The sequence below is a fragment of the Bison bison genome, unplaced genomic scaffold, assembly GCF_000754665.1.
Source record: "Bison bison bison isolate TAMUID 2011002044 unplaced genomic scaffold, Bison_UMD1.0 scf7180017864527, whole genome shotgun sequence".
NCBI classification, from domain to species: domain Eukaryota; kingdom Metazoa; phylum Chordata; class Mammalia; order Artiodactyla; family Bovidae; genus Bison; species Bison bison.
The window spans coordinates 316424-331655 of NW_011495078.1; the positions used below are offsets into that span (position 1 = coordinate 316424).

The 15232-nt window shown below is 43.3% G+C and overlaps 1 protein-coding gene across 4 annotated transcripts; it reads right to left on the reverse strand.

Annotated features, from left to right (window-relative positions):
• Positions 1 to 6276: 6276 nt before the first annotated feature.
• On the reverse strand, positions 6277 to 15149 carry CHAMP1 (chromosome alignment maintaining phosphoprotein 1). 4 transcript variants are annotated; one of them, XM_010831430.1, is made up of 3 exons: positions 14651 to 15149; positions 12089 to 12209; positions 6277 to 9723 (listed from the first exon to the last, which is right to left on the reverse strand). In XM_010831430.1, the coding sequence occupies exon 3, from the start codon at positions 9683 to 9685 to the stop codon at positions 7271 to 7273; it is 2415 nt and encodes an 804-aa protein (XP_010829732.1). In that variant the 5' UTR covers positions 9686 to 9723; positions 12089 to 12209; positions 14651 to 15149; the 3' UTR covers positions 6277 to 7270. The 4 variants fall into 4 exon arrangements, with proteins under 4 accessions (XP_010829732.1, XP_010829731.1, XP_010829729.1 ...); XM_010831429.1 differs by having other exon boundaries at positions 14616 to 15149; XM_010831427.1 differs by lacking the exon at positions 14651 to 15149 and adding an exon at positions 14055 to 14438.
• Positions 15150 to 15232: the final 83 nt, after the last annotated feature.

Genomic DNA, 15232 nt, shown 5'->3' on the forward strand with positions numbered 1-15232 from the left:
CTCCGCCCTCACTCACTCAGGCACAGCTAAGTGGAGACTCCGCCCCTCTGGGCAGTTCTGCTAGGTCCATTAAACTATGGAAATTCAAACTGAAATATTGCCAATATCCAAAACTTCTCCAAAATAGTTAAGGAATAATTAACTTGAAACTATATAGAATGAAACGTAGTCACCAAATTCTCTCAAATTTATTAACAGACATTTAAAATTTGAAACTATCAAAATTGTGGACATGAACATAGAAAATCTACATGACCCTGGGTTTGGCCTGTATATCATGAGCTTTGAGTTTTAACACACGAGCTGTCAGTCTACAAAAGAAAAATATTGTGGACTTTATAGAAATAAAGATGTCTATTCTGAAAGACCTCATTCAGAAAATCAAAATACAAGCCACAAACTGGGAGAAAAATATTTGAAAAATTCTGATACAGGATTTGGACACAAAATAGAGAAAGATCTCTTGAACAACCCTATAAACAACAAGTAAAGATCTGAAGAGACACACAGCCAAAAAAAAGTTATACAGATAGTACAAAACAGAAACACAGTCAACATCATACACCATACACCATTAGGGAATTACAAATTAAAGTCACAAGCTATCACACTACACATATCAGGGCTGCTAAACTCTAAATATATGACAATACCAATTGCTGGAGGCTGAGGAATAGCAGGAACGCTCCCTCACTGCTGGTGGGATGCATGCACAGCCACCTCGTAACACAGTTGGGCAGTTTTCTCTAAAGCTAAGCACACCTCACCTTGAGAGCCAACAATCATACTTCCAGTATTTAGGAAACTGCTTTGAAAAATCCATGCCCAAACGCAAACAAAGATGAACTTAGGCACAGCAGCACTACCCATAATAGTTAAAAGTAATCAGGGTATCCTTCAATAGATAAATGCATAATCAAATTGGGGTATATCCATGTCAAAGCAAGTAGAACATGCCACCCCAAAATATGCCTCTCTGCTGTGAGGATTGCTTAAGTCCACTTCCATGAAAAAAGAAAAAAAAAAAAAAGAGGACTCTCAGTAAACTAAGTAGCAATTGCCGTTTTGTGATGGACATTTACAACAGAGAAATCTCTTCATTTAAGGGTTGTCCCTGTTTGCACCAGAAATAAAAGGACAATTAAAACTCAAGTAACTTATCAATGGAGAGGTCCCGACTTAAATCTATAAACAATCATACCCTTCTTTACTGTGTTTTGTGTAATTACCTTCCATAATGGGCTTCTCCCATCCTTCAGGGTCTTGTTTTTAGCTGAAGATGGCATTTAAGGTGATGACTTTGGACATTTCAGGGAGTGACTCAGGTTTATTTGGTAGCTCCCCTGTATACAGAAGCTATTTGTTGTTTTAGTCACTAAGTCATGTTCACCTCCTTGCAACACCACAGACTATAGCCTGCCAGGCTCCTCTGTCCATGGGATTCCCCAGGCAAGAATACTGGAGTGGGTTGCCATTTCCTTCTCCAGGGGATCTTCCCAACCCAGGGGTCAAACCCAAGTCTCCTGTATTACAGGCAGATTCTTTACCACAAAGCCACCAGGGAAGCATAGAGGAGGTATGCCTCTGTTTTTTCTCCTGGTGATTTGTCTTGTATTATGGAAGGGCAGAGTGAAAATTGTTTTTCCTCCCATACACATGCAATGGAGTATTACTCATCAGTAGTAAGGAATGAACCACCAAACCTTGAAAAGCATGGTTAACTCTCACGTGCATATCACTCAGTGAAAGAACACAGTCTGGGGTATGACCTCATTTATGACATTCTAGGAAAAGCACAGCTACACAGATGATAAGGAGATCATCTGCTGAAGGGGCTGAAGTGTTCCCTGTGACGCTTTAGGATGGACCCCTGTCACTATGCATTTGTCTACGCTTATCGATTTGTATAGCCCAAAGGATCAAACAATCTACTCAAGTATAGTTATTCAGGGTGTAGGAGAGTCGCAGAACAGAATACACAATGCAACAAAACCTAACCACATTAGAAATGCACTGAAAAGATATCTCACTGTAGGAGATGGGGCGAAATGTGTTGACTTTGGAAATGAATGAATAGATACACAAAAGGCAAAATGGCCTGCACATGAACACTGGGCTTCATTTTATACAGATCTTTCCAGAGTGCTGCTGCTGCCAAGTCACTTCAGTCGTGTCCGACTCTGTGCAACCCCAGAGACAGCAGCCCACCCGGCTCCGCCATCCCTGGGACTCTCCAGGCAAGAACACTGGAGTGGGTTCCCATTTCCTTCTCCAATGCATGAAAGCAAAAAGTGAAAGTGAAGTCGCTCAGTCGTGTCCGACTCCTAGCGACCCCATGGACTGCAGCCCAACAGGCCCCTCTGTCCATGGGATTTTCCAGGCAAGAGTACTGGAGTGGGGTGCCATTGCCTTCTCCGTTCCAGAGTGCAGTAGCTAGCAATTCTGAGACCACTGTACACGTTATCTGAAGAGGAGAAAAGACCTGACAAATGCAAATGGTGGGGGCCAGGCTCCTCGCTGCAGGAGTGGGAAGTTACAGATAAACAAAGAACAAGAGAACGAAGCTGAGCCCCTGACCACCACTCCTTATGGCTTTGAGTTGTGTCCAACAGGACCACCATCACCTGCACATAGGTGCTATATAACCCACCTGCCCCCTCCTGGCCTTTCCCCTTCCTCCCTGCAATGATTCCAGTGACATTTCCAGCCTGTACCCCTCTCCTAGGCCAGGTGCATCTGTCCATCCACAGCCTCCCCATCTCATCCTGGGGACTAACAGGCCCCCCTGAGATCCTGCTGCTTCCCACGCCCAGAAGGCAGCCCCAACTTCTCCAGCTGGCTGAGCCCAGACACCTGGTGTAACCAAGCAGGAGCCAATGGGGCCCTCCCAGAACAGACCCCGTCCCGTATCCTCTGCTGTAACTCCTCTCTGAAGTATGGAGACAACAGTATCTGAGGCACATTCAGGGAGTTGTGTAACAGCTGCTAAAAGCCCCAATGAGTGGAAGAAGTTAACTACTTGATGAGCATGAACACGTCACCCCCGGAGTGTCCAGTGCCTGAGGATTTGTGAGGTTAGCCGCCTGTTACCTCACCAACCAGAGAACCGTGCACCAGCAGTTCTCTGTCACCCCCTCCCTCATGTGGCCCGTAATACTGCTTTCCTGAAGCCCTTCGGGGATTTCAGGGTTTAGAGCACAAGTTACCTGTCTCCACATATTGGTGCCTTTACAGTTAATGCTGCACTTTCCTTTACTGCACCTGGTGTCAGACGACTGGCTTTACTGCTCTCAGGTGTGTGGACTCAAGTTTGGTTCAGAAACACAGAAGCCTCCCAGGTTCCCAGTTCCTTGTGCCCCAGGGACTGTCAGCTCCTTCTCCAGGGCATATGGCCAATCCCCACACTAATTCCACTCTACACCCACAGCCCTGGCCCAAGCCTAATCCCTCCATCAGGCCCTACAAAGCTTCCTGCCCTCACGGTGCGTCTCACATCCCACCCAACATGGTCTTTCTGAAGCCTGAACAAAACCATGCCCCACTCCTCCCTGTGATTCCCCTCACCTGATGAAGCCAGGCACGATCTGTTCCAGGTGACTCCAGGATCCTGATTCTCTCCAGACGCCACGAGTGTGGCCGCTGTCTGTGCCCGTCTATATGGGCCTGTGGTGATCTCCTAAAATAAGGGTTATTTTATATACAGATAATGGGGTAAATGGTGGCCCCAAAAGATGTGTCCCCCAAAACACGGGAACAGGGCCATATCTGGGAAAAGGGTCTTTGTAGATGTAGTTAAGGATCTCAAGGTAAGGTCATCTAGGGTTAGGGTGACCTTCAATCCAACTGCCAGAGTCCTTATAAGAGATGAAAGAGGACACAGATGAGAAGCCTTGTGAAGATGGAGGCAGAGGTGGGAAGGACGGGGCCACAAGCCCCGGGACCCCTGGAGCCCCAAAGCTGGAGAAGGCAGGAAGGCTCCTATCCTGGAGCCTCTGGAGGGACCTCAGCCCTTGATCTCAGGTGTCTGGTTTCCAGTACTGGGGGAGGATGAACTCCTGCTGCTTTAAATCACCCAACATGTGGTTGTTTGTTAGAGAAGCCACAGAGAACTCACACAGGCCCTGCTCTGTAGGATCCTAGAAGTGTGGGTCTCATTAAAGGAGGATGGAGGCTGGATTACAGAACCCTTAGAGTCAGAACTGGGCCCTCATAAATGATAAAGCAGTGATTGGACCCCAAAATGTTGAAGGGTCAAGTCTGAACCCTTTTCCTAGGGGTACTGGCTGCACATGCCTCCCCAAGTTCTTACACCTGTATGTGGCATAGTTAAGTATCTAGTCCTGACTGAGGACATTTAATGTCACTGTTCACATTGCTCAATAAGAACCCACCAGTTACACAGGTGAAAACCCAACTAGGATGCTTGCTACACGAATGGGCAATTCTGAAGATGGTCGGGGGTGGGGACTTATGTGCAGACAGCAGGCCTTCCATCCTCCCACCCCTCCTCCACACTGCCGACCCCCTCCTCCACACTCCTGCCCCCCTCCTCTACCCTCCCAACCCCCCAACTCTAACCCTAAATCCTAACCCTAACCTTAACCCTAAACCCTAACCCCTAACCCTTCAGTCATGTTTGATTCTGTGGACCCTGTGGTCTGTAGCCTGCCAGGCTCTTCTGTCCATAGTATTTCAGGGAAGAATACTGAAGTGGGTTGCCATGCCCTCCTCCAGTGCGTCTTCCCCACCCAGGGATTGAACTTACTTCTCCTGCTTTGGCAGACAGGCTCTTTACATCTAATCTGGCCTGGGAAACCCGTTCTTTTTGATATATTCCTCCAGAATTTCCTAAGAGCCATGCGACTGAACTGAACGGATAGGGATGCTGAGCATTTTTCATGTGTCTAATGGCAATCTGTATGTGTTCCTCAAAGAAATCTCGTTTCTTTGGCACCAGAAGCATAAAGTCTCAATCAGTTCAGTGACTGCTTCATTGCCTTTGACTGTGTGGATCACATTGTGGAAAATTCTTACACAGCCAAAAATACATAAACAAATGAAAAAGTAAAAAGAAAGTAAATAGGTTCTAAACTAAGGACAGTTCACCCCTTAGAGGTAAAAGGAGAAAAAAATGGGAAGCTTACAACTGAGGTGAGCCAAGAACACGGTGGTTTACTCAACTAAAGTTGGCCTTAATGCCAAACCACACATGCAGCACAGCTACTTAGTCTAGCACCAAACCCACCTTATGACAGCACTGTTTACACCAACAGGAGATGCCCGGTTATAGGGTCTAGCTAGATTCCCCTTGAGCAGACATAGAGGACTGAGAAGACTGCACCGAAAGATATGACTCCAAAGAACCCGCTGCATGCTGTTACATGCTCAGACATGGTTGTTTTGATTGCAGGCTTCAAAACAGTTTCTGGGCACTGGAGGCCCCTTGTTTTTCTACTCATAATTTTAATCAAGTCAGCATATTAAAGACAGCTGTATCCAAGACACCTTCCCCCACCTGCCTGTTGGCATCATGTCTAGGAGTCAACTCCACAACTCACAAGCTTGTTGTTAAGCTGCCCAGTGTAAACCAACAATCCCACCAAGCAGTGCCTTCCCTGCCAGACCATGTTCTCTGAAATGACAGGTCTGGAGCTGCTTGTTTGATGGAATTCAAGTGCATAAGCCAATATCTCATTTCTGGCTACAAATCAGAATCCTTACGACAATAAATGCTCCCTATTGTTTAAATGAAGCAGTCAGGACTGACCACCACCAGGATTAAGTGCCCTTTAATAGGCTAGGGTGGATTGATGAGAATTTTCATACAAAGCCTCATGAAGCTAGGACTCGTGCATCCTTGGTTTCCACTTTCATGGATTCAACCGATCATGGATCAAAAATATTCGAAAAAATTTCCAGAAAGTTCCATAAAGCAAAACTTGAATTTGCCACTTGCTGATAACTATTTACAATGCACTTACATTGTGTTAGGCACTCTAAGTTATCTAGAGATGATTTAAAGTATGGGAGGACGTGCGCAGGTTAAACACAAACATTACATGCTTTTAAGAGACTTGAGCATCCATGGATTTTGGTATCTGCAGGGTGTCATGGAACTAATTCCCTGTGGGCACCAAGGGATGACCGTACAGTCCCTGAACCTACCTGACCACCCTGAGAAAAAGGAGCTTAGAAAATGCTGCTCCAGATATGAAAATCAGTGTGAAAACAAGTGGAAACTGGAAATTATTACACAAAAGAAAACACACAGGAAGATGTTGCTAACATGAAAGCCTTTGTTTTTAATTTGGTTGATACACATTTGACAAAATATTTTAGAATAAAACAATCCATAAACAGGCACCAAGTACTTACAGTAACAACTGTGAAAAACACAGAACTGACGTATTTCTTAAACAGTAATGTTTATTTATAAAACTTTTTGTGGTGAATCTGGAAGACTTTCAGTTCTGCTCATGACCTTGGTCTGAAGCCCCAAAAGATGGTGCGTAAGGCCCAGGAGGAGGTGCAACTCGTACCACATTTGGCAAGTAAGGGTCACCTGTGGGTATGAGCCCACAGGGAAGGGAAGGGCCAGAGCCGGGGTAGGGTACAGAATGGAAGACCCCAAAGGAATCAACTAAGGACAAGACCTAAAATCACACCCGTTTCTGTTTCCTACAGGAGAAGACTGCAAACTATATTTTAAACTGACTCAATTTCCCCTCTTTTAGCAGAAAATCGGCAACCCTGAGACTCCAAACTTCCATGACATAAAAGCTAATAAACACCTAAAAGTGGTTCAAGATTAATAAACTAATATTTTATGACCAAATAGAAACTTTAAAATAACTTTTATGATCTGAAAACACACTTAAGAGAACAAAACTTCTCAGAATTTTCATGCCTAATTTCCATTGTCCAAAATTAGTTGCACAAGAAAGATTTAACTAGACATTTCCAACTGGGTACGACTTAGTCTTGTTATACAGAACACCTACCTCTTCGTATTACTCAAATATACTAAAGAAATTAGAGAAATTTTACCCATATGGAATATACAATATGCATTTATTGACTTATACAACAGCCACATAAACAAGAGACCAAGAAAAAAATAACACTTATTCTTTGTAACACCACTGAGACAAACACAGTACACCACAAACATCAGCATCTACTGGCCCAACTAGGCTTTCTAACCGATACTTTCAACAAATGGGTTCAATAGACAACTCTGTAGAGCACATATCCACATCATGTTTAAAAATCAAATTTGCTGCTCCTCCAGTGGAGGTTCCAGAGCTTCCATCAGCTTTTTATTTGCTTCCTCATTATGCCGGCTTTGACAATGAGTTAAATGTTTCTTAAAGCCTCTTGGAAAATTTGATTCAAAATTACAACGTGGACATTTAAGCAAACTTTGCCCATGAGCAGCTACATGATTTTTAAGGAGAGATTCTAAAAGGAAAGCTTTTCCACAAATTGTACATTTGTAAGGACTATGGACATTATGCTTGTTAACCAAATGATGCAAAACAGCACCTTTTTTCATAGCACGACAGCAACAAATTTTGCAATAATACTTTCCTTTTCCACGCTTCATGTATTTTGCAATCTCTTCTTCAGAGATAAAAGCCTCTTTTTCTTCAGTAAACTGCAATACATTTTTGGACTGCTCTGGACTAGTAATGTCCATTTTGTTCTCTTTACTAAAATCAATAGATTCCACATCAACCTGCTCTTGGTCACTGCTGGATTCTTGGCCCTTACCATCTACTGCATCCAAATCTGCTTTGATACACTCACTGCTACTAAGCTCAGCATCAGAGTTCTCTTGGTTGTCTTTCTTGAGCTTCTTTGAGGAAGGAAATAAAGTGTCTTCCAAGAGTTTCTTAGGTGTAGCCATTAGTTCTTCCTGAACTAAAACATCACACTTTTGATCATCAATGGCATCTGCCTGTGGTTCATCACCAAGCTCAACTACCTTTTGAGACTCCGAGAAGATGGCAGACTTTGGAAGTTCAGGGAAAAGGGCATGTTTCCGGGGCTCTGGAAAAAGAGCACGTTTTCGTGGTTCAGGAGAAGCAGGAGGGGCGGTTTTGGTAGGCTCAGAAAACAGGGAAGGCTTTCTAGGCTCAGTACTGACAGAGAGAACAGGCTTCCAGATATCAGAGGCTGCTTTTGGGGACTCAGATGGCCCAGAAGGACCTGGTTTCCGTATCTCAGGGAAGACAGGTTTCTGAGGTTCGATGAAAAAGGAAGACTTCCAGAGATCAGGGGAACCACCACGGGAACTTTTCTGGGACTCAGGATAATCAACTGAAGCAGGAGATGTTTTCCGCTGATCAGGAGAAAACTTCCAAATCTCTGGAGACCCTGAGGGCTTTCTGAGCTCTGGAGATCCTGCTGGACTCCGGATCTCTGGGGACAGTGTTGGGCCAGGTTTGCGAAGCTCAGGAGACTCTGGAGGAACTGTCTTCCAGTGTTCAGGTGACAAGGTGGTAGCGGTCTTTCGCAGCTCTGGTGGGCCAGACTTCCAGGACTCAGGAGACGCAGGAGGAGATTTCCAGGAACCAGACGAGACTGATGAAGACTTCCAGGAGGCGGAGGACACGGATGGAGTCGGTTTCCAAGGTCCAGGAGACACAGATGGAGCAGGTTTAGCTGGCTTCCAAGGTCCTGATGCTGCTGACGGACTGGATTTCCAAGACCTGGGGGATCCAGGTGGCCCTGGCTTCCAAGAGCCTGGTGACACAGATGGGGCTGGCCTCCGAGGCTCTGAGGAGACAGCAGAGAACAGCTTCCAAGGTTCAGGAGACACTGATGGGGACAGCTTCCTCGGCTCAGGGGAGACAGTCTGGGCTGGCTTCCGAGACTCCGGAGATGCAGTTGGGGACGGTCCCCAAGGTTCTGGGGAGGCCGCTAGTACTGGTGACTCGGGGGATGGGGCGGAAGGCGGCACCAATGTTTCTGGGAAATGGGAGTGTTTCTGGGGTTTAGGATTAGTCAGAGTGGCCTTTATTGGCTCAGGAGACACAGGAGCAAGTTTCTGTGGTTCTGGAGAAGGAACAGGGACTAGTTTCTGAGATTCAGAAACGAGAGGGGCTGGTTTTGGAAGTTCAGGAGAAGAGACAGGGGCCGGTTTTGGAGGCTCAGGAGAAGGAAGAGAAGGTGTCTGTGGCTCAGGAGAAACAACAGGGCCAGGCTTCTGAGAGTCCAGGGAAGGAAGAGGAGCTGGTTCTGGTGATTCTGGAGACGCAACTGGGCCAAGTTTCTGTGTTTCTATAGAAAGGGCAGGGGCAGGCTTCAGGAGCTCTGCTGAACTGGAGGCTGTTTTCTGGTGTTCAGGAAGAGGGGGACTTTTCACAGGTTCTCCTTCTTTGTTGAACTGATTTTTTGGTTTCTCATTCCATTTCTCTGCAGCAGAATGTTTAGACGTGATGTGATAGTATACATTAGAGTACATCTTGCTGGTGAAAAAGCATTTATGGCAGTGAAACAGCTTTGCACTTTTCTGGTAAAATATCATTTTACCTAACCCACCGGCATCCATTTCATCACAAAATTCTGGATGGATGGTACCCATGTGGATTTGTACATTTTCATAATCTGTGCCTCTGAAATTGCAGTGGTCACACTCCAAACGTGCTGACGTCTTACGAAGTTCCTGGAATACTTCCATTTTTCTAACATACACGATTTTATTCTTTAAAAACAGTGCTGCAACAAAGGAGAAATAAATGAATGATTTTCAGGGATCATAATTTGAATGAAATGCTATTTCTAGTCCATTCTATACTTGAAAAATTTTAAGTCTAGAATGGCACATGCATTTATTATAAATATCTCTATAAAGACTGTGAAGAGAAGGGGAAAATATAACTAATTTTTTTAACCAAGTCCCAGGAACTCTGCTATTTTTACATATATCGTCTCATTTAATCCTAACAATATGACTCCAATATTATTTTCATCTACAGATGACGAACCTAATGTTCAAAGTCAATTACCCAGGTTATAAGACTGTCAGGAACCCAAGCCTGATTCCAGAATTATCTACTGCATGTGCCTTACACTTTAATACCCTGAATCAACAAGCTGTTAGCACACAAAGGCTGAGTAAATGTCAAAGTTAAAGCTAGGCTATTCAGGCAGAGCAAGAAACTTTAGACCCACTTTACAAAGTGCTTGTTAAACTAAATCTAACTGTGAAAAGACAACTTTAAAAAAAAAAAAGACAACTTATCTTGTAATGCTTTATCCATCCTAATGTATTTTTATCCATTCATTTAATGAATTAATTATTTTGTGCCCTATGCTCTTCAAGGTGTTTGGGTTTTAGGGGTGTCTTACAATGTGGTGCTTACATCAGTTGAGAAGATACGAATGTGGAAGACAACACAGAGAAGGCTCTCAGCAGAGACCTTAAAGGCTGTGAGGGGGTTTGCCAAAACAGCAATTCAGATGGAGGACACCCTTGAGGCAACTTGTTTGCCAGAAAACAGGACTTTTAAACTTTTAAGCTAATCTTCTTAGGCAGTAAAAGTTAAGAAAAACTCACATACTCATTCATGCGGACAAGACATTCACAGTATCACTTCCCAGGGGTTGTCACTGTACTTACGTATCACTAAAGAGAAGTTCTATGTTTACAAAAGGGCACGAATACATTCTATACAAATGAGGTATTAAACATATTTTTCTGCAATGAGCTTCCATTTAAAGAAGAGAAGTCTGTGGCTCAGGAGAAACAACAGGGCCAGATCGCAAGGAAGTGAGAGGAACGTGTTTTGGTGACTCTGAGAGCAACTGGACCAAGTTTCTATTTCTACAGTAAGAGCACATACAGGCTTCTGCTGAATTAGAAGGCATTTCCTAGGGTATCTTTACACACAGGCTAAGCACTGAAATTCCTTATACAGATCTTTGAATGTGAGGGTATTTTTGTAGGGGAAATTCCTAGAAATGTTTCGAAGGCTATTTGCAACTGAAACTAATGTTTCACCAAACTCTCAAAAACCTGCAGCACTATTACATACCTTACATACCAAGTGCGTCTATGTGAGGGATAATTCAAGAATTCCCAACTCCCTCATCACCAGAGGATCATTACACTTCAAACCCTTGCTACTCCTTAGGTGAAAACTGACATCTCACTATTGTTTTAACGTTCTTTAATGAGAAAGACTGAGTATCCTCCCTTTTTATCAGCCACGTGTACATCTTTTTTCTAGGATGTACTTTATGCATTTTTTTAATTATTTGTAAATAGTCTTTGTATATAAAAGAAGTCAGTCATTTTATAGAAACTACCCTCTCAATTTACCATTTGTCTCTTGACTTTGACTTTTTTTTCCCCCTAAACTACATATTGGATTGGCCAAAAAGTTCATTCAGGTTTTCCGTAACATATCATGGGAAAATCCAAAAGAACTTTTTGACCAATTGGTTTACACAAAAATTAAAAATTTAAAACTGTTTCTCTTATGACTGTGTTTTAAATTATGCCTTCTCAAATACTTTTTTAATAACTCAGTATTTTTCCTATGATAATGATAACTTCATTCTCTTCTTACATATTTGTATCTTTAATTCTCTGGTATCCAGCCTGTTTTTGACCCCAAATGGATAGTTTTCATCTCAACATTGATTACACATGTAATCAACGACATATAATGTTCTTTTCCTGAGATGCAGCATTCTATTCAGCAGTTACTAAGCTTTGTGACTCTATTCTGGACTCTATTCTATTCTCCACCAGTTATATCAGGTACGCCCTTCTTAGCATGGATCCAACAGCTGCTAAACCAGATTCTGTAACTAACACAGTTAATACATGTTCATATACCACTATCAATATGGGTATGTATGCTTTTAACGTTTTCCCTTAAAAACTCTAAGCACTTTTTAAAAATGCACTCATCATAAAATATTCGCTTATATGTTAGAAAGTGAAAAATGTTAAAAGCGCACAAAAATATATGCAAAGCAATGCTACTAGAATATTACGGTATAGATTCAGGACAAATACTTTTAGAACAAGGAAGAAATACAGTACACCATGTTTTTTCATTAGCAGACTTACCAGTTGTCTTAGAAAAATTCTTTAAAATGGTCTTCAAAGGGCAGGCAAGTGTACATGGCTTTTTGACTAGACCACAGAAAATAATGTATAGTACATGAAGGACAGAGATGAGAAGTTGAACCTGAAAAAAAACAAAAGGAAGAGTAATCAAAATTACTTCACTGTGAAAATCTGTGCCCTCTATAATTCTGATAATTTCTCACTATCCTGCCCCTTCCAACAGCAACAGGGGTCCAATCCAAAGCCTAGACATTAAGTTTAATAAAATGACACCAAAGATTACGGTAGCTAATATCCACGACATCGCCCTCGTTGAGTTTCAATTTAATGATCCACTATGAAATTATATACACAGAGCAAAATCCTAGGCTGGATGAATCACAAGCTAGAATCAAGACTGCCAAAGAAATATCAACCACCTCAGATATACAGATGATACTACTCTAATGGCAGAAAGCGAAGAGGAACTAAAGAGTTTCTTGATGAGGGTGAAAGAGAAGAGTGAAAAAACTGGCCTGACAACATTCAAAAAACTCAACATTCAAAAAACTAAGATCATGACATCCAGTCCCATCACTTCATGGTAAATGGAGAAAAGGTGAAAGCTGTGACAGATTTTATTTTCTTGGGCAGCAAAATCACTGCGGATGGTGAATGCAGCCATTAAAGTATTAGGCTGATGAAAAAGTGTGGTTTTGCATTGTTAAACTTTGCTGTTTGATACTGGAATACATTCTTAAATAAATGTGGTCACGATATACATCATTTTAACATGCATTTCTCACTTTATGGCTTCTTTTTGCTAATGACATTACTTGCTGTTTATTTTAGACTAGGAAAATGATGTTAGATAAAAGGCAAATTCAAGTGGTTTTTTTATTCGAGTTCAAAATGGCTCATAAAGTGCACCAGAGACGATTCACAGTATCAGCAATGCATTTGGTCCAGAATCTGCTAACGAGGGTAGAGTGTAGTGGTAGTTCAAGAAGTTTTACCAAGGAGACAAGAGCCTTGAAGATGAGGAGTGCAGTGGCTTGCCACCAAAGTTGACAATGATCAATTGAGACGATCATCAAACCTGATCCTCTTACAACTACATGAGAAGTTGCCAGAAAACTCAACATCAACCATTCTACAGTTGTTCAGAATTTGAAGCAAATGGGAAAGGTAAAAAGGCTTGATAAGTGGCCAGCTCATCAGCTGAACACACACACACACAAAAAAAATCATCCTTTTGAAGTGTTGTCTTCTCTTATTCTATGCAACAATGATTCATTTCTCCATCAGATTATGATGTGAAACAAAAAGTAGATTTTATACAACAACCAACAATGACAAGCTCAGTGCTTGGACTGAGAAGAAGCTCCAAAGCACTTCTCAAAGCTAAACTTGCACCAAAAAAAGGTCATGGTCATCGTCTGGTGGTTTGCTGCCCGTCTGATCCACTACAGCTTTCTGAATCCCGGCAAAATCATGACACCAGAGATGTATGCTCAGCAAATCCATGAGATACACCCTGAACTGCAACACCTGCAGCTGGCGCCGGTCAACAGAAAGGGCCCAATTCTTCCCCACAACAACATCCAACCACATGTCACACAACCAACGCTTCAGAAGTGGAATGAACTGGGCTAGGAAGTTTTGCCTCATCCATCATATTCACCTGACCTCTCTCCAACAGACTACCACTATCTTCAAGCATCTCAACAACTTTTTGCAGGGAAAATGCTTCCACAACCAGCAGGAGGCAAAAATGCTTGCCAAGAATTCGCTGAATCCTGAAGCATGGATTTTTATGCTACAGGAATAAGCAAACTTTACAGGTAAGGAAATTGAAACCTAGACATTAATAACTTACTCAAGGTCAGGCAAATAGCATCTGATGAAGGACCACAATAATGTTCTGCTATCTATCCAGGTTCTTTCTCAAATACCACTTTAAAAATTAATAAACCATTCAACTTACCATTTTTAAATGCATCATCTAGTGGCATTAAGTACATTCACAATGTTGTATGGCCGTTTCCATTATCCATTTCCAAAATCATCACAAACAGAAATTCTATACCCATTCAACAATTCCCTCTTTGAGAGGAATCATAAAATATTGGGGGTTTTGTGCCGGGCTTTTTCTACTTAGCATGTATACACTGAAGCATGCATCATAATTTCATCCCAAGGATATGCAGCAGCCCACTGTATACACCACAATTTTTTCCCCACTCATCCGTTGACAGTCATGTAGATTGTTACCTCCTTTGGCTATTATGGTTGAACAAAGACTGTGCTGCACTTAGTCACTCAGTCCTGTCTGACTCCTTGCCACCCCAGGGACTGCAGCCCACCAGGCTCCAAGCAAGAATACTGGAGTGGGTTGCGATGCCCTCCTCCAGGGGATCTTCCCAACCCAGGAATCGAACCCAGGTCTCCCGTATTGCAGCCAGGTTTTTTCCTCACTGAGCCACCAGAGAAGCCCTCTTCTTGGCTACTCTGAATAAGGCTGCTATGGACACTGGTGTACAAGTACCTGGGTCTCTGCTTTCAATTCTTTGGAATTTATACCTAGGAGGGGAACTGCTGGATCATACTGGTAACTTCAAATGATAATTTCTAAACCATTTTCCATAGCTGATAGCCGCATCATTTCACTTCCCAGACAGCAAAGCAGGACTGTTCCAATTTCTCCAGGTCCTCATCAACACTTCAGAATCTTTTTTTTTTAACCAATATTAGCGAGTGTGAAGCGGTATCGCATACTGGTTTCCATTTTCACAACGCTGATAGCTAAGAGTCATCCTTCGACGTGCTCTGGGGCCATGTGCACATCTCCTCCGGAGAAATACCCACTGAAGTCCTTTGCCCACTTTTAAACGGCCTTTTGTTGCTGAGTTATCAGATACACGCCACCCCACTCCACGGGTTGCCCCCTGACTTCCAAGCGGCATTAATGACAAAGCCCACGCAGCCGAGGGGCAGAAAAAACCGCCTCCAGAACCAGGAGCTCGTGGGCCCGGGTTCCGTCGCCCCAGTGCGGTTTGAAACAAAACGTTTCCGACCTCGGGCGGGATGACGCACGGCTCCCGCCCCAAGGCCCGCGGCCCCACCCGACCTGCGGCCGAGCCTGGGGCCCTCGGCGGCGGCAGG

Coding starts and splice junctions, on each gene's coding strand:
- CHAMP1 (XM_010831427.1), bottom strand. Junction 9,724..12,088: donor GAATTTTTCTAAGACAACTG/GTAAGTCTGCTA, acceptor CCTTTGTTGCAG/CACTGTTTTTAAAGAATAAA.